Source organism: Pelodiscus sinensis, chromosome 1 (genome assembly GCF_052426305.1).
Source record: "Pelodiscus sinensis isolate ZL-2025 chromosome 1, ASM5242630v1, whole genome shotgun sequence".
Classification (NCBI taxonomy): domain Eukaryota; kingdom Metazoa; phylum Chordata; order Testudines; family Trionychidae; genus Pelodiscus; species Pelodiscus sinensis.
In genome coordinates, this window is record NC_143052.1 from 2,156,753 (window position 1) to 2,175,151 (window position 18,399).

Genomic DNA, 18,399 nt, shown 5'->3' on the forward strand with positions numbered 1-18,399 from the left:
CGGGGAGGGCTGTGCAGGAGATGCGGGAGGTGCCGGGCGAGGCTGTGTGTGCGGGGCGGGAGGTGCAGGAGGGATGCGGGGAGGGACTGTGTGTGCGGGGCGGGAGGTGCAGGAGGGATGCGGGGAGGGACTGTGTGTGCGGGGCGGGAGGTGCAGGAGGGATGCGGGGAGGGACTGTGTGTGCGGGGCGGGAGGTGCAGGAGGGTTGCGGGGAGGGACTGTGTGTGCGGGGAGGGCTGTGCCGGAGATGCCGGAGGTGCCGGGCGAGGCTGTGTGCGCGGGGCGGGCTGTGCGGGGCGGGACTGTGTGTGCGGGGAGGGCTGTGCAGGAGATGCGGGAGGTGCCGGGCGAGGCTGTGTGTGCGGGGAGGGACTGTGTGTGCGGGGAGGGCTGTGCAGGAGATGCCGGAGGTGCCGGGCGGGACTGTGTGTGCGGGGAGGGCTGTGCAGGAGATGCCGGAGGTGCCGGGCGAGGCTGTGTGTGCGGGGCGGGAGGTGCAGGAGGGATGCGGGGAGGGACTGTGTGTGCGGGGAGGGCTGTGCAGGAGATGCCGGAGGTGCCGGGCGAGGCTGTGTGCGCGGGGCGGGCTGTGCGGGGCGGGACTGTGTGTGCGGGGAGGGCTGTGCAGGAGATGCGGGAGGTGCCGGGCGAGGCTGTGTGTGCGGGGAGGGACTGTGTGTGCGGGGAGGGCTGTGCAGGAGATGCCGGAGGTGCCGGGCGGGACTGTGTGTGCGGGGAGGGCTGTGCAGGAGATGCCGGAGGTGCCGGGCGGGACTGTGTGTGCGGGGAGGGCTGTGCAGGAGATGCCGGAGGTGCCGGGCGAGGCTGTGTGTGCGGGGCGGGAGGTGCAGGAGGGATGCGGGGAGGGACTGTGTGTGCGGGGAGGGCTGTGCAGGAGATGCGGGAGGTGCCGGGCGAGGCTGTGTGTGCGGGGCGGGACTGTGTGCGCGGGGCGGGCTGTGCGGGGCGGGACTGTGTGTGCGGGGAGGGCTGTGCGGGGCGGGACTGTGTGTGCGGGGAGGGCTGTGCAGGAGATGCCGGAGGTGCCGGGCGAGGCTGTGTGTGCGGGGCGGGCTGTGCGGGGCGGGACTGTGTGTGCGGGGCGGGAAGCGCCGCCCCGCGCCAGCCCGGCGGCCGGAGCGGAGCGCAGGAGGCAGAGGGGCCGGGGCGCTCGGCAGCCAGACCCAGACCCAGACGCAGGCACCGGCGGGAGGCAGCGGCTGCAGCCCGGGGTCGCTGCGGGCCCGGCACACGGTGAGCGGCCGGGTCCTGGGCGATCGGTGACCCCAAAACCGGAGCGATTCCTCCTCGCCGTGCTCCCGCCCGGCACCTGCCGGCAGGGGCGGCCCTCGGCTCCGGGCGACGGAGCGGGGCTGGGCAGGGCGATGGAGCCGGGCGGTGGAGCGGGGCTGGGCAGGGCGATGGAGCCGGGCGGTGGAGCGGGGCTGGGCAGGGCGATGGAGCCGGGCGGTGGAGCGGGGCTGGGCAGGGGCTGGCCGGGGGGTCGACCCATCAGAGCCTTTTTCTGTATTTCCTGCACGTTCAAGCCAGTCAGTGCAAACGGGAGGGGGTGGCGTGTGTGTGTGTGTGTGTGTGTGTGTGTGTGTGTGTGTGTGTGTGTGTGTGTCCGTCCAGGGGTGTGTGTGTGTCCGTCCGTACAGGTGTGTGTGTGTGTGTCCGTACAGTTGTGTGTGTGTGTGTCTGTACAGGTGTGTGTGTGTGTGTGTGTGTCCATACAGGGGTGTGTGTGTGTCCGTCCGTACAGGGGTGTGTGTGTGTGTGTCTGTGCAGGTGTGTGTGTGAGTGTGTCCATACAGGGGTGTGTGTGTGTGTGTGTAGATGCTGAGACGCTGAAGGGACAGCTCCCGAGCAGTCACAGCCACACACTCTGTGTGTAAGATGTGTGTGTGACACTGTGTGTGAATGTGGGGTCGTGCTGTGTGTATGTTTGGTCCGGGGAAGGTCCCTCAGGAGCTGGCTCCACACAGCAGGGTCAGGGAAGGGTCCCTCCGGTGCCGACTCCAGCATGTTAGGTTCAGGGGAGGGTCCCTCCAGCTCCAGCACAGCGGGGTCAGGGAGGGTCCCTCCGGTGCCGGCTCCAGCACAGTGGGGTCAGGGAGGGTCCCTCCGGTGCCGGCTCCAGCACAGTGGGGTCGGGGAGGGTCCCTCCGGTGCCGGCTCCAGCACAGTGGGGTCGGGGAGGGTCCCTCCGGTGTCGGCTCCAGCACAGTGGGGTCAGGGAGGGTCCCTCCGGTGCCAGCTCCAGCACAGTGGGGTCAGGGAGGGTCCCTCCGGTGCCGGCTCCAGCACAGTGGGGTCGGGGAGGGTCCCTCCGGTGCCGGCTCCAGCACAGTGGGGTCGGGGAGGGTCCCTCCGGTGTCGGCTCCAGCACAGTGGGGTCAGGGAGGGTCCCTCCGGTGTTGGCTCCAGCACAGTGGGGTCAGGGAGGGTCCCTCCGGTGTCGGCTCCAGCACAGTGGGGTCGGGGAGGGTCCCTCCGGTGTTGGCTCCAGCACAGTGGGGTCAGGGAGGGTCCCTCCGGTGCCGGCTCCAGCACAGTGGGGTCAGGGAGGGTCCCTCCGGTGTTGGCTCCAGCACAGTGGGGTCAGGGAGGGTCCCTCCGGTGTCGGCTCCAGCACAGCAGGGTCAGGGAGGGTCCCTCCGGTGTCGGCTCCAGCACAGTAGGGTCGGGGAGGGTCCCTCCGGTGTCGGCTCCAGCACAGTGGGGTCAGGGAGGGTCCCTCCGGTGTCGGCTCCAGCACAGCAGGGTCGGGGAGGGTCCCTCCGGTGTCGGCTCCAGCACAGTAGGGTCGGGGAGGGTCCCTCCGGTGTCGGCTCCAGCACAGTGGGGTCAGGGAGGGTCCCTCTGGTGTCGGCTCCAGCACAGCGGGGTCAGGGAGGGTCCTTCCGGTGTCGGCTCCAGCACAGCGGGGTCGGGGAGGGTCCCTCCGGTGCCGGCTCCAGCACAGTGGGGTCGGGGAGGGTCCCTCCGGTGTCGGCTCCAGCACAGTGGGGTCGGGGAGGGTCCCTCCGGTGTCGGCTCCAGCACAGTGGGGTCAGGGAGGGTCCCTCCGGTGTCGGCTCCAGCACAGTGGGGTCGGGGAGGGTCCCTCTGGTGTCGGCTCCAGCACAGTGGGGTTGGGGAGGGTCCCTCCGGTGTCGGCTCCAGCACAGTGGGGTCGGGGAGGGTCCCTCTGGTGTCGGCTCCAGCACAGTGGGGTCGGGGAGGGTCCCTCTGGTGTCGGCTCCAGCACAGTGGGGTCGGGGAGGGTCCCTCTGGTGTCGGCTCCAGCACAGTGGGGTCGGGGAGGGTCCCAGCTGCGTGAGGGGCTCTGGTGCACTTGGCTTACCCTGTGCTGGGTCTGGGCAGGGCAGCATGGACGCCAGAATGTGGGGACCCCGGGGCTGGGGGCCTCTTGGCCAGCTCCGCCTCCCGTCCCATCAGGCCAGATGCTGTGTCCAGGGCACGCCAGGGGCTGCAAGGCCCCGTGTAATTAGTGAATCCGTTAAACGTTACGTTGAACCAAGTAGCCGATGAACCGCCCCCCCCCCCCCCCCGGCTTGCCTGGGGTTTGGGTGGGTTTGCTGGTTGCTGTAACGGCTTTTCCGGGGGCAGGGGGTTGGGTGTGACGTGGGGTTGACGCTCTGCCCTGTGCTCACGGTGCCCTGGCTGGCGAACGGGCCACGTCCGGCTGGAGTCGCTTTGGTGTCGCCATGAAAATGGCTGGAATGAGCCCAGGCAAGCGGCAAACCCGAACCCAGGGCTTGGGCTCTCTGTGGAAAGCTCCAGGCTGCTCCCATCCCCGTGGGACTCAGGCCTGGCAGCCCCGGCAGGGGCCACGGTATGAAGCCGACGCTCGAGGGAAGGGGAGGCCTGCGGGGCCCTGGTGACTCGGGCAGGCCAGGGCTACACAGGGCGGGTTTGGCTGTACACGTGCAAAAGTCGCCCAAAGTGAAAACGGGTCAAACTGGTTTTTCGGCCTCCCCACTGTCCACATCCCCTGGCCACATGGCTAATTCCCTGTCGGCAGACAGAGCAAAGCATTGTGGGTAATCATCCCATCAGGCAGTGTGGTGGGAAGGCAGGGCTGATCCCTGCACTTCTTGGGATTCCCTCCTCACTCTGGGAGCTCTCGGTGCTGCAGCACGGCCGCCTCTCCAGCCCTCCCCCTGCAGCAGCCGCCTGCCTGCCGCTGGGTTCCTAGCCGGGCAGAGCAGGCGCACTGCAGCGATTTGCTCTTTGCTCGTTCCCCAAAGGGAGCAGCTCACTCTGCTGTCAGACACTTCCCGGAGTTTTGACAGGGGAGGGGTGCAGGCCTGCAGGGCAGCAGAGATCACAGAACACTGAGCAGAGCCCTTAGGGCAGGCATGGTGGGACACTGGTGGAAGCCAGTTCTCTGGACAAAACAAACAGCAGAGTCCGCGCTGGCTCTTTGTCGGCAATAAAGGGAGGGGAAAAGGCAAAAATCTCTGGCAGGGCTGGAAGTTTTGTTGCCAGGTTGCACAGCCGTGTGCACACTCGCTCTGCTTTGCTGCCAAAAGGCAGGTTTGGAACAAAGTGTGCCAGCGTAGCCAGGTGCTCCCCCTCGGAGCCTTGCTGTTGGGTTTGCCGGGGGCCTGGAGAAGGCCAGGGGGCATTTTGTGTTGCAAAGGTGGTACGGGGCACACGCACGTGCACACACACACATGCACACACATAGGGCCTGGCATGCACACACACGTGCGTGCACACACACACACAGGCGCTCACAAGTAGCCATCTCCTGTTCCTCTGGCTTCTCCCAGTGCAGAGGCTGCCACAGAGGGATTGGATTCCTGCCTGGCGTGGTGCCCCCACCCTTTGCCCTGGCTGGCGTGGGGAATATGCTAGGCCCGTGATCTGCCCAGGTGCTATGGGGTGGGGACGTGTTGCCATCTGTCAGGGTCACATTGTGCCCAAGATCTGGCCAGTGCCGTGGGGTGGGGACCCACAGGACCTGAGGTCCGGCCGGTGCCGTGGGGTGGGGACCCACAGGACCTGAGGTCCAGCCAGTGCCGTGGGCCGGGAACCCACAGGATCTGAGGTCCGGCCGGTGCCGTGGGGCGGGGACCCACAGGGCCTGAGGTCCGGCCGGTGCCGTGGGCCGGGAACCCACAGGGCCTGAGGTCTGGCCAGTGCCATGGGGTGGTTCAAGGCTGGGGCCCCTTGTTCCAGGTTCTGTGGCCTTCCGTGGCATGATGCTAACACCTGACTCCTGCCCCTCTCCCCAGGCCGGCCTGTGCTCCTGCCTGCCGCCATGGGGCGTCCTGGGACCGTGGCCATGTGGCCCGTGCTGGCGCTCCTGTGCCTCGTCCCGCCAGGCTCCTCGCCCGCTGGGGCGCTGGCTGAGCCACGTCAGATCCCACCGCCCGCCAGAGCCAGCGCCCAGGGCGCCCCGCCCAAGGCCCCTCTGCCGGCGTCGGCGCTGCCAGCCAGGAGCCTGGATCCCCTACTCTCCCTCAACCTGGGCCTGAACTTCAAGATCAAGGTGCGGAGCCAGGGCAGCTTCCGGCCGGCGGGTCCCAGCACCGAGTCGGCCCCCGCAGACCTGTCCCCGGCCGACCCGGCGCAGCCCAGAGCTTCAGCCAGTTTCCTGACGCCACCGAGCCGCCTCCTGCCCAACCCGCCCCCCGGCGAGGCCCGGTCCGGCGACTCCTCCGCGCCCGGCGAGGCCCGGTCTAGCGACTCCTCCGCGCCCGGCGAGGCCCGGTCCAGCGACTCCTCCGCGCCCAGCGAGGCCCAGTCCAGCGACTCCTCCGCGCCCGGCGAGGCCCGGGCCAGCGACTCCTCCGCGCCCAGCGAGGCCCAGTCCAGCGACTCCTCCGCGCCCAGCGAGGCCCGGTCCGGCGACTCCTCCGCGCCCGGCGAGGCCCGGTCCGGCGACTCCTCCGCGCCCGGCGAGGCCCGGTCCGGCGACTCCTCTGCGCCCGGCGAGGCCCGGTCCGGCGACTCCTCCGCGCCCGGCGAGGCCCGGTCCGGCGACTCCTCTGCGCCCGGCGAGGCCCGGTCCGGCGACTCCTCCGCGCCCGGCGAGGCCCGGTCCGGCGACTCCTCCGCGCCCGGCGAGGCCCGGTCTAGCGACTCCTCCGCGCCTGGCAAGGCCCGGTCCGGCGACTCCTCCGTGCCTGGCGAGGCCCGGTCCGGCGACTCCTCCGCGCCCGGCTCGGGCTGGCTGGTGCCCGGCTCTGCACACGAGCCCTCACCAGACGCTGCCCATGGCCCCGGGGGCTGGGCCGAGGCTGGCGCAAAGTGGAATGACTCCCCGCCGCCCCGTTTCCGCAGCAGCCCCTGGGAGCCGGAGTTCCTGGAGCCCTCCCGGCAGGACGCCCTGCCCCCGGCTGCTGGGCAGCCCACCCCCGCCAGCTCCCCCCACGGGCACAGCAAGGGGCTGGAGTTCAAGATCAACATTGACCTGACGGCCGGGCTGGAGCAGGAGGCGGGCACCCCCCCCGGCCACGGCTTGCCTGCCGGGGGGGCCCGGGGCCCGGGCACCAGGAGGAAGCCCCCGCTGCTCCCCAGCCTGCGGGCAGAGATCTCGGAGCTCGCCAGCAAGCTGGGCACCGCCAGTGAGTACGGGGTGGAGCTCGTCGGTCTGCCGTGTCCCCCTCGCAGCCCCCTCTCGGCCGCCCGCGGTGCCCCCAGCCCTTCGCTCATGCAAGGGGTCTGGCATAGCGCGTGTGACAGACTGAGCTGTGTGCGTGTGCGTGTGCGTGTGTATGTGTGTGTGTGCGTGCGTGTGCATGTGCATGTGTGTGTGTGCGTGTGCATGTGTGTGTGTGTGTGCGTGCGTGTGCATGTGTGTGTGCGTGTGCATGAGTGTGTGCGCGTGTGAGTGTGTTTGTGAGTGTGTGCATGCATGTTGGTGTGAGTGTGCAAATGTGTGTGTGTGTGCGTGTGCATGTGCGTGTGTGCGTGTGCATGTGTGTGTGTGTGTGCGTGCGTGTGCATGTGTGTGTGCGTGTGCATGAGTGTGTGCGCGTGTGAGTGTGTTTGTGAGTGTGTGCATGCATGTTGGTGTGAGTGTGCAAATGTGTGTCCGTGTGTGAATGTGTGTGTGTGCGTGGGGTCCCCTACTCGTGTCAGAGTCAAGCCCGCCCCCTTTCCGTGGGCACGTGGGGGGAGCCTGCCCCCCGGCTGACCGGCTCTGGCCTTCGCACTCTCCCGGCAGGTTTCTTTGGCCCCACGGTGCCCCCAGACTGGCAGCAGGAGCGGAGGGGGCAGCCCGGGAGGAACAGCACCGGAGGCGCCTGGGACCAGCCGTGGGACACCAGCCCCTCCCCGCCCGGTGAGCCGTCCTGCCCGTGGGGCCGGGGCAGCCCCCAAACTAGCGCCCCCCACAGCCGGGGCACCTGGGCAGGGCCTCCCGCTGGCCTGGCTCCTCCTAGCTCTGCCCCGGGGCAGGATGCAGGGAGAGACCCGCGGGGCAGGCTGCCTGGGTGCGGGCAGGCTCCGTGGGGACCCGGCGAGGCGCCGTCGTGGCATCTCCCTGGCTCGGGGAGGGGGCCGGACCTTTGCCCAGGAGCTGGCTCAGCAGGCTGCCGGCTGCCGGGCCCTTGCGCAAGAGCCGAGTTCCCAGCCGGGCGGGGGGAGGGGGCTGGCCCGAGACGCGGGGGAGGGGCGCGACTCTGGGCTCGGTGGCACTTGGCGCAGGTACCCGCTGGCGCCTGGTGCATGCTGTCCCGGGGGGCTGCGGCCGGAGGGAGGAACACGGGGGGTCTGGAGCCTGCCTGGCGCTGGAGGGGCCCGGTTCCTTTAGCCAGGCTCGGGGGCCTGGTGGAGAACCCGGGGCCCCCGCCGCTGCTGGGCGATGGTCCTGGGGCTGTCAAACCCGGGCCGTCTCAGGGCCCGGCACCCCCCGTGCTGCCAGGACTGGGAGATCCTGGGGAGCGGGTCTGGCAGCAGCGGGCAAGTGGCCAGGCCGGGGCCGTTCTGCTCCGGTGTGGTCAGAACACCGGGAACCGCCCCCCCACAGCTCCCCCTCCCGCCCCCCAAGCCCATGAGCCCTGCCCTGCCCCCCGCCCCCTGGCCTTCTCCTGGGGCCCCCACCCTGCCCGGCTCCCTGCGCCCAGCGGGGCCAGGTCCGTGTCCGGCTCCCGGGGAGCTGTGAGTGCAGACGGACCCGTCCCGGAGCGGCTGCCCCCGACGGTCGTGTGGCTCCGTGCCGGCTCGCCACAGAGCCGGGCCGCCTGTCACATCCCATGGGGCGATGGAGCGAGAGCTGCCATCCCCTGCGTACCCAGGCTGACGGGTGCCAGGCAGCATTAGGCTCCAGCGGGCGCACTCCCCTGTGGCGCGGGCAGGCGGGGGCAGGGGTGCCCCGGGCGCAGGGAGCAGAGAGATGCTGGGTGGCAGCCCGTCAGCCCAGGTAAGAGCCGCCTGCGCGGCGGTGACGGATGGATCCGGACAGGTGAGGACGGGAGGTCTCCGGCGACAGGTCTCTGCAGACACGCCAGGTCCCTGGCTCAGCCTCCCGGGAAGGGCAGTGCAGCCGGGCACCGCCCGCCCGCTCGTCTGCATGGGCACCGGCCGCTGCTCCTTCCCTCCTCCCCGCCACAGCAGAAAGCTGGCTGGCTCGTCGGGCCCAGCGGGTCCTGATCAGCAGCTCGGCGTCTGGCGGGCAGGCGGCATCAAGCGGCGTGCCCAGGGGTCGGTTCTAGGGCCGGTTTGGTCCAACGTCTTCATTAATGACCTGAGAGCTCCAGAGCAATGAGCCGCCCCTCCGTCCCCGAAAGATCCTGGAGGGATCCTGGAGGAATCCACACCGGAGCGCTTGGAAGAGGGGAAAGTGATCAGGAACAGTCAGCAAGGGCAAGTCCTGGATCACCAAGGGCAAGTCCTGCCTGAGCAGGTGAAGTACCTGGCTCTGTGGACATGGGGAAGTCGGCGGATGTGATAGACCTTGACTTTAGCAAGGCTTTTGATATGGTCTCCCGCAATATTCTTGCCAGCAAGTGAAGGGAGTCTGGATTGGATAAATGGACGGTAAGATGGATAGAAAGATGGCTAGAAGGCCGGGCCCAGCGGGTAGTGATCAATGGCTCGATGTCAGGCTGGCGGTCGGTTTCTAGTGGAGCCCCAAGGTTCGGTTCTAGGACCGGTTTTGTTCAACATCTTGATTAATGACCTGGCTGAGGGGCTGGATTGCACCCTCAGCAAGTTTGCAGATGACACTAAGCTAGGGGGAGAGGTAGATACGCTGGAGGGCAGGGATGGGTCCAGAGTGACCTGGACAGATTAGAGGGTTGGGCCACAAGAAATCTGATGAGTTTCAACAAGGACAAGTCCTGTCCCTGGGGCGGAAGAATCCCAAGATTTGCTACAGGCTGGGGAGCGGCCGGCTAAGTAGCAGTGCTGCAGAAAAGGCCCTGGGGGGTGGAGAAGCTGGAGATGAACCAACAGGGCGCCCTGGTACCCAGGGGTGTGTCTAGACTACAGGGTTCTGTTGACAAAACTACCCCTGCGTCTACACTACTGCCGCATTGGCCACAGTAAGTCGACAGAACTCGGCAGTAACCCTCCTTTCCGAGGAGTAACGCCTTCGTTCAAAAGCACTCCTTCGGAAAAGGCGCCGCTGCCTGCAACCGGGGCCTTTGGAAAGCGTCTAGCCGCTGCGTAGAAAAGGCAGCTTGTCGGCAATACCGATCGTAGCCTAGACGCTCGTTTTCGACAGAGGCGTGCAGTCTACACGTAGCCCAAGACGGCGAATGGCGTATTAGGGGCATTAGGAGGAGCGTGGCCAGCAGATCCAGAGGTGTCATCATTCCCCTTTATTCAGCTCTCGGGAGGCCACATCTGGAGCGTTGTGTCCAGTTCTGGGCCCCTCACTACAGAAAGGACGTGGGTGCATTGGAGAGGGGCCAGCAGAGGCAACCAAAATGATGCGGGGGCTGGAGCACATGACCCATGAGGAGAGGCTGAGGGATTTGGGCTTGTTTATCCTGCGAAGAGCAGAGTGAGGGGGGATTGCCAGAGGAGGCTGTGAAGGCTAGGACTAGAACAGAGTTTAAAGAGAAGCTGGATAATTTCATGGAGGTTAGGTCCATAAAAGGCTGTTAGCCAGGGGATAAAATGGTGTCCTTGGCCTCTGTTTGTCAGAGGCTGGAGAGGGATGGCAGGAGACAAATCGCTTGATCATTGTCTTCGGTCCACCCTCTCTGGGGCACCTGGTGCTGGCCACTGTCGGCAGACAGGATACTGGGCTAGATGGACCTTTGGGCTGACCCAGCACGGCTCCAGGGTCGGTCCTGCCTTGGGCGGGGGCTGGACTCAGGGACTCCAGAGGGCTCTGCCTGCCCTGGGGTTCTATGGTTCCATGGCCCTGCTGCCCTCTGGCTTCCATCCCTGCTGCAGCTGCCCAAGCAGGCGAGTGCCTCTTCCCCCACCCATGTCCCCGTGCCAAGGGGCTCGGCTCAGCCAGCCGTGGGCCTGGTGCCGCTCGCGGGAGCCCCTGGCCATGGGCGGGCAGCCTGGGGGTGGCAGCTTGGGGACGCAGGGAGCCGTGTTCCGCCCGCCCCGCTGGTCTCTGTGACCTCACAGCCGCCGCCGGGTGACGCCGGAACCCGGGGCCAGGTTTGGAAGCTGCCGGCAGAGCAGGGAGCGATGGAGGCGGCTGCCAAGCCCCACGAGCCCCCAGCCATGGCGCTATACGCCGAGAGGCACGGCGTCTTCCAGCTGATGCAGAGCATGATGGAGGCGCTGCTCATCCAGCAGCCCACGGACCCCATCTCCTTCCTCATCGACCACCTGCGGCAGGACAGCGACCAGGTGCCCCGGGTGCTCCTGCTGGGCCCCCCGGCCGCCGGGAAAACCGCCATCGCCATGTGGCTCAGCAAGCACCTGAACGCCACCTACCTCAGCCCGGCGCGCCTGCTGGCCAACAAAACGCTGGTGCGGGCCAGGGAGGCGCAGGGCTACCAGGAGCGGCAGGAGCCGCTGCCCGACGCGCTCTGGGTGGGCCTGCTGCAGGACCGGCTCTCGGACGTGGACTGCGTGCGGGAGGGCTGGGTGCTGGACGGCTTCCCCCAGACCCGCGCGCAGGCCTTGCTGCTGCAGACCGGCGGGGTGGCGCCGCGCCACGTGGTGCTGCTGTACGCGCCCGACCCCGTGCTGCTGGAGCGGAGCCTGGGCAAGCGGCTGGACCCCGCCACGGAGGAGGTGTACCACACCACCTTCGACTGGCCGGCCGACCCCGCCGTGCAGCAGCGCCTGGTGCAGCCCGCCGGCTGCTCGGAGCAGGCCACGGCCAAGCGGCTGCTGGACTATCACCGCAACCTGCCCGGCCTCTTCCAGGCCTACCAGGGCCGCCTGCAGGCTGTCAACGCCGACCAGCCCTGCGCCGACGCCTTCGCCCAGGCGCTGGCCTTCGTGGAGAGCCAGCCCCGCTCGGCCGCCCCCTTCACCCCCCGCGTGCTGCTCTGCGGGCCGCCCGGCAGCGGGAAGAGCCTGCAGGCCGCGCTGCTGGCCCAGAAGTACGGGCTGGCCAACGTGAGCTGCGGGCGGCTGCTGAAGGAGGCGGCTGCGGACAAGTCCCGGGTCGGGGAGCTCATCAAGCCCTACCTGGACAGCGGCCGCCCGGTGGCCGACAACCTGGTGCTGAAGGTGCTGCGGGAGCGGCTGGGCCGGCCGGACTGCGTGGACGGCGGCTGGGTGCTGCACGGCTTCCCGCGCGACGCCGACCAGGCAGAGCTGCTGCGGACCGCCGGCTTCCTCCCCAACCGGGTCTTCTTCCTCACCCTGCCCCTGGAGGCCGTCCTGGAGCGGGTCTCGCAGCGGGCCACCGACCCCGCCACGGGCCAGCGCTACCACCACCTCTACAAGCCGGCCCCGAGCCCGGCGCTGCGCCGGCGCCTGCGCCAGCACCCCGAGGACGCGGCCGAGGCGCTGGAGACGCGGGCGGACGTGTACAGCCGGCACGTGGGCGGCCTGGAGGAGTTCTACGAGGAGGCCATCTACGTCAACGCCGACCAGGACCCCTACACCGTCTTCGAGGTCCTGGAGAGCGGCCTGGTGCGGCCCCTGCCCTGGCGCCCCGAGTAGCGCCCGGCCGCGCAATACAGACCTGTTTGCACTCGGGGCTGGGCTCCTTGGCTTTCCCGGCGCCCTGCCCAGGAACGGGGGGCGTAACAGCGGGTGCCAGTGAGCGCCCAGCCCGGACCCCGACCCTCTGCCGCTGCCCGTCTGGCCCTGCCTCTCCCCAGCCCTGACGGGACCCAGGTGCCTGCTGCTCCCAGCTCGGCTGCCAGAGCCGGCTCCCTGCTCCATGGGGCTCCGGAGAAGGTGCCAGCCCCCAGCCTCTGCCCCACAGCCCCTAGCCAGCCCCCAGCCTCTGCCCCACTGCCCCTAGCCAGCCCCCAGCCTCTGCCCCACTGCCCCTAGCCAGCCCCCAGCCTCTGCCCCACAGCCCCTAGCCAGCCCCCAGCCTCTGCCCCACAGCCTCTAGCCAGCCCCCAGCCTCTGCCCCACTGCTACTAGCCAGCCCCCAGCCTCTGCCCCACTGCCCCTAGCCAGCCCCCAGCCTCTGTCCCACTGCCCCTAGCCAGCCCCCAGCCTCTGCCCCACTGCCCCTAGCCAGCCCCCAGCCTCTGCCCCACAGCCCCTAGCCAGCCCCCAGCCTCTGCCCCACTGCCCCTAGCCAGCCCCCAGCCTCTGCCCCACAGCCCCTAGCCAGCCCCCAGCCTCTGCCCTACTGCCCTTAACCAGTCCCTAGCCTCTGCCCCACAGCCCCTAGCCAGCCCCCAGCCTCTGCCCTACTGCCCTTAACCAGTCCCTAGCCTCTGCCCCACAGCCCCTAGCCAGCGCCCAGCCTCTGCCCCACTGCCCCTAGCCAGCCCCCAGCCTCTGCCCCACAGCCCCTAGCCAGCCCCACCCTCTGCCCCACTGCCCCTAGCCAGCCCCCAACCTCTGCCCCACTGCTACTAGCCAGCCCCCAGCTTCTGCCCCATAGCCTGTAGCAAGCCCCTAGCCTCTGCCCCACTGCCCTTAGCCAGTCCCCAGCCTCTGCCCCACTGCCCCTAGCCAGCCCCCAGCCTCTGCCCCACAACCCCTAGCCAGCCCCCAGCCTCTGCCCCACAGCCCCTAGCCAGCCCCCAGCCTCTGCCCTACTGCCCTTAACCAGTCCCTAGCCTCTGCCCCACAGCCCCTAGCCAGCGCCCAGCCTCTGCCCCACTGCCCCTAGCCAGCCCCCAGCCTCTGCCCCACAGCCCCTAGCCAGCCCCACCCTCTGCCCCACTGCCCCTAGCCAGCCCCCAACCTCTGCCCCACTGCTACTAGCCAGCCCCCAGCTTCTGCCCTATAGCCTGTAGCAAGCCCCTAGCCTCTGCCCCACTGCCCTTAGCCAGTCCCCAGCCTCTGCCCCACTGCCCCTCGCCAGCCCCCCAGCTCCTCCCTTTCCCGTTGTCTCCCTCCCCAGAGCCGATTGGTCCTGTGGCTGTCCCATCTGCCTGGGCATCTCGGAGCAGGGCCTGTGGCGGGGTCTCAGGGTGCCTGGCCGGGGCAGTAGCTCCATGCAGGGGGTAGGACTGAGCCCCCCCCTCCTGTGCCCAGGCCTGTCCGAGCGCCAGGCTGTTCTCAGGGCCCAAGGGCTGGAGAGGGAGAAGCCCCACGTCTGTGGCGTGGCAGGCGTAGCCCCCCAGGCCCGAGTTCTGCCCCCAGGGCTCAGCGCTGGGAGCCGGGGCAGACAGCCGGCTCCGGGGCACATTCCTCTGCCGTGATGCAACCCTGCGCCGGAGCGATGCTGGAGCTAATCCGGGGGGGGGGGGGGGGTTGGGCGCGGAGCCGACCTGGGCCAAAGCCCCGGATTAGGCTAGAGAGGGGTAAACAAAGTGAGGGAGCCGGGCTGGGCTGAGCTCTGGGGGGGGGGGGGATCCCCGGCACAGCTGGAGCCCCTGAGCCGGGGGAGCCGGGCTGGGCTGAGCTCTGGGGGGGGGGGGGGATCCCCTGCACAGCTGGAGCCCCTGAGCCGGGGGAGCCGGGCTGGGCTGAGCTCTGGGGGGGGGGGATCCCCTGCACAGCTGGAGCCCCTGAGCCGGGGGAGCCGGGCTGGGCTGAGCTCTGGGGGGGGGGGATCCCCTGCACAGCTGGAGCCCCTGAGCCGGGGGAGCCGGGCTGGGCTGAGCTCTGGGGGGGGGGGGATCCCCGGCACAGCTGGAGCCCCTGAGCCGGGGGAGCCGGGCTGGGCTGAGCTCTGGGGGGGGGATCCCCGGCACAGCTGGAGCCCCTGAGCCGGGGGAGCCGGGCTGGGCTGAGCTCTGGGGGGGGGATCCCCGGCACAGCTGGAGCCCCTGAGCCGGGGGAGCCGGGCTGGGCTGAGCTCTGGGGGGGGGGGGGGATCCCCGGCACAGCTGGAGCCCCTGAGCCGGGGGAGCTGGGCTGGGCTGAGCTCTGGGGGGGGGATCCCCGGCACAGCTGGAGCCCCTGAGCCAGGGGAGCTGGGCTGGGCTGAGCGCCGGGGGCGCCTCGTTCTGCCCGGCCCGGGGGAGCCGCTGGCGTGCTGGCGACGGCGCGTTGGCCTGGGTCCCGCCGTTCCCAGCGGAGCCACGGAGCCGGGCCGGGCACTGTGTGTGCCGCTCTTCGGAGCTCCGAGCCCTGCCCCGCGCCAGCCAGCCCCCTGGGGCCCATGGCCCCTGCACCCCACGTTCTGTGGGCCTGGGGCACCCGGGCCGGGGGGCTCTCTCTGCGGGAGGGGGGCTCCGCAGCTTGGGGGCTTGGCGCTGGGCCTCAGCCTGAGCTGGTACCAGCCCCGCCCGGTCACGGGGGGGAGGGAGCTCAGCCAGCCGGTTCCCCACAAGCAGCCTGCACCCCTGTGGGTCCCACCAGCAGCCCCGGGATTAGGGCTGGTGCTTTCATGTGCTCTCCGGAGCAGAGGCCCTGGCTGGAGGCTTCCCCGCCGGGCGCTGAGGTGGGGGATGGGAGCGGGGGGCGGGGCGGCGGGGGGGGGGGGGGGGAGTGTTTGCACAGCCTGACTGAGCCCTGGAGGCCGCAGCACCACACCCCGATCTGGGGCCTGAAGGCCTGTCCCTATTGCAAACAACGCGCCCCCGCCCCCCACCACGTGTTCTGTGCGTGTCTCCCAGGGGGTGGTATGTTACTGTGCACGTGTGCGTGTGTGCACCCTGGGACACGTGTGCCTGTGCTGCAGTCGGGGCATGCTGTGTGCAGCGTGTGTGCGTGTTCTGCGTGCACTGGGACACGTGTGTGTGCGTGGGCTGGGGTCTGTGTGCTCCGGGGCTGGTGCATGCTCTGTGTTCAGAGGCTGTGCACGCTCTGGGCCTGTGCACACGCACTCTGTGAATGCTTGCACGTGCGCTCTGGGGCCTCTGTGCGCAGGGGGGTGGGTGCTTTGGGCTGGTGCCTCCTCTGGATGTGCACACACGTTCTGGGGCTGATGCGTGTTCCCTGTGTGCACGTGTCCTGTGTGCGCTTGTGCACGGTTGTGGGTTGGTAGCTCCTGTGGTGTGTGCGTGTGCACGCTCTGTGTGCGTGCACGCTCTGTGCAGGCGTGTGCGCACGCTCCGTGTGGGCACGTGTGCATGCTCCATGTGTGTGTGCTCCGTGTGTGCACACGCGCCGTGTGTGTCCAGGCGCTCTCAGGCCCGTGCGTGTTCTGTGGGAGGCGGAGAGGCTGGTCAGCCACAAAGGGTCTGTCTACACTACCAGCCTAGTTCGAACTAGGGTGGTAACGTAGTCAACCGGAGTTGCAAATGAAGCCTGGGATTTAAATTTCCTGGGCTTCATTTGCATGTTGCCGGGCGCCGCCATTTTTAAATTCCCGCTAGTTCGGACTCTGTGCCCGCGGCTACACGCGGCTACACGCGGCTACATGCGACACGGACTAGGTAGTTCGGACGAGGCTTCCCATTCCGAACTACCGGTACTCCTCCTTGTGGAGCATGCTCTGTGGAGTGTGCGTGTAGCGCGGGGCACGGCGTCCGCACTAGCGGACATTTAAAAATGGCGGCGCCTGGCTTATGCAAATGAAGCCCGGGAAATTCAAATCCCGGGCTTCATTTGCAACTCCGGTTGCCGACGTTACCACCCTAGTTCGAACTAGGGGCTAGTGTAGACAGACCCTAAGGTGTATCCATCACCCCTATCTTGCCCCGTCGGTCCCCCGCCCCCGTGGCCAGGCCGCTGGCACGGCCCAGCTCTGAGGAGCACGAGAATTGTGCGAGGGGGCTGGGCTTGGTGGGTGTCACCAGGGCACTGCCTCCCCCGGCTAACGGCTTCTCCGTCTCCTTCCTCCCCAGGCCCAGCCCCGGGCCGGCCCGGCCCCTCTCCCGGCAGCGGGGAGGCGCTGGCGGCCTGGCCCAGGTGCCCGCCGGAGAAGCCGGAGGAGTGCGGCTCCCCCAGCCCCGAGCCCGGGGCCCCCCCGGGGCCGGGTCTCCTGCCCTCCCTGCCCCTCTTGGTCCCGCTGCACGCGGACTGGAACACGGCCATGGCCACCTGGGGCCTGGCCTGGGACGCCCACGTCTACGGGGCCGGCTCCCTCTTCGGCCTGCTGGCCCTGCTGGCCCTGCTGAGCCTGGCCTGCCTGGCCTGCCGCTGCCCAGCCGGCTGCTCCCTCCTGGCCGCCCTGGAGCTGCTGCTGCTGGTGGCGGGCGGGGCCCGGGCCTTCCTGCTGTGCTACGACGCCTACGGGCAGCAGGAGCGGCTGCCGGCCTTCGCCTCGCTGCTGCTGCACGACCTGCCCTTCCCCTGCCTCTCCTCCGCGCTGGCCGTGGCCTTCCTGCCGCTGGCCGCCCGCTGCCGCGCCCGCCGCTCCCGCCTCCGGCCCCCCGGCTGCCTGGCCGCCCTGGTCCTGCTGCACTTCTGCATGGCCGTGGGCGCCGTGCTGGCCGGCGACCTGCTGCGCCCGCTGCCCTTCCTGCTGCTGGCCTCGCGGGCGGCCTTCGCCCTGCTGGCCGCCCTGCTCGCCCTCGCCGTCCTGGCCTTCTGCTGCCAGGGCCGGGCCCACGGCGCCCCCCGCCCGGCGAGCCCCTGGCCGGCGCCGGGAGCCGGGCCGCGCGCACCACGCTGCTGGCCGCCGGCTTCGCGCTGCTGAGCGCCGCCCTGCAGGCCTACGCCATCCTGCACGCCCTGGGCTACGGCCTGGCCCCCGCCCGCTTCGGGCCCTGGCCCTGGTGGTCCCTGCAGCTGGGCTGCCGGCTGTGCGAGGTGGGCACGGGCCTGCCCCTGGCCCTGCTGGGCCTCTACCCCGTGCTCTGCTCCCCCCACAGCCCCCGCGGGCCCTGCTGGGGCGCCCTCTTCTGCCTGCCCCTGGGCCGCAGCCCCCTCAAGGCCCCGCTCCTGCCCTCCGGCTTCCAGTGGGCGGTGGCGCCGCACGAAAAGCTGGGGCTGGGCGACCGCCTCGCCCGCAGCGACTCCGAGTTCCTGCCGCTCTACGCCCTGGCCGGGGGCCCGCGCCGCGGCAGCGCCCAGAGGCCGGGGGCCTCGGGGACGCGCCTCGAGGGTGGCTCCGGCTCCGCCGCCTCCTCGGTCCTCAGCATCGCCACGGCCGGCGACCCCACGGCCGACTTCCGGCCCCCGTCGCCCATCGACCTGCGGCGCAGCATCGACGAGGCCCTGTTCGGCGAGGCCCTCTTCCCCGCCGGCGGCCTGGCGCTCAGCCTGCACCGGGCCCCGGGGCTAGGGGAGATGCCAGCTGGGCATGGCCCGTACCGGACGGCCTCCTGCCTGCCGCTGGAGACGGCCCCGCCCGAGGGAGGCCACGGGCAGGTGTCCCCGGCCGCCAGCGCGCCCGCCGAAGCGCCCAACGCCGCCCCCTCCTCTCCGGGCAGCCGCGGCTCCAGTGCCTCCGAGAAACTCTCCCTGGCCGGCTCCTCCCTGGCCCTGTGCCCCAGCCCGGAGAACCCCCCCCAGGTCTCCTCCGCCTACGCGCAGGCGCTGCCCCGGGGCGAGAGCAGCCCCTGCCGCTCCCCCCCGCCGCCTGGGGGGCCCTACCTGCCCCTGGCCCAGCCCTCCCAGGAGTCCCTGGACTCCCTGGCCCCGCCGCCGCCGGCGGGCGAGACGGCCGGGCTGCAGGACGAGTTCATGGACGTGTGCCGGCAGATCGACGCGCTCAGCGTCAGCAGCGACACCATCGACCTGTAGGGAGGGGCCGCCCGGGACCCACGGCCACCGCCTTCCCCGCGGGCCTCGGCCCCATGGTGCTATGCACGGGCCCGGCCCGCCTCCGGGGGCCCCTCGGGTGGGACCCAGTGCATGGCCCCGGCACTCCAGCAGGGGGCGCCCAAGCAGCCGCAGCATCCGGGGGCAGATTGACACGTCCCCCCACGGCCGTGCTGCCCTGCCCGGGTATCACCCCCCACCTGCCGGGGAAGGGCGGGAGCAGCCAGGGGCCTGCCACTGTCGCGGGGGGGGGGCTCCCTGCGGGCAGGAGACGGG

The 18,399-nt window shown here is 70.1% G+C and overlaps 1 protein-coding gene and 1 pseudogene across 2 annotated transcripts in view; both read left to right on the top strand.

The window, feature by feature from the left end:
• LOC142825021 (adenylate kinase 8 pseudogene) overlaps positions 1–12,090 on the top strand; it is a 378,854-nt pseudogene extending 366,764 nt beyond the window's left edge. The window contains exon 2 of the transcript XR_016349374.1: positions 10,255–12,090. The product of XR_016349374.1 is annotated as an adenylate kinase 8 pseudogene (transcript). The remainder of the gene's footprint in view (positions 1–10,254) is intronic.
• PRRT4 (proline rich transmembrane protein 4) lies at positions 1,028–18,255 on the top strand. The gene is given in 5 exon segments (XM_075916740.2): positions 1,028–1,254; positions 5,250–6,584; positions 7,187–7,303; positions 16,263–16,973; positions 16,976–18,255. Coding segments are annotated over 5 exon segments (3,513 nt in total). The 5' UTR covers positions 1,028–1,034; the 3' UTR covers positions 18,106–18,255.
• The last annotated feature ends 144 nt before the right edge of the window (positions 18,256–18,399 follow it).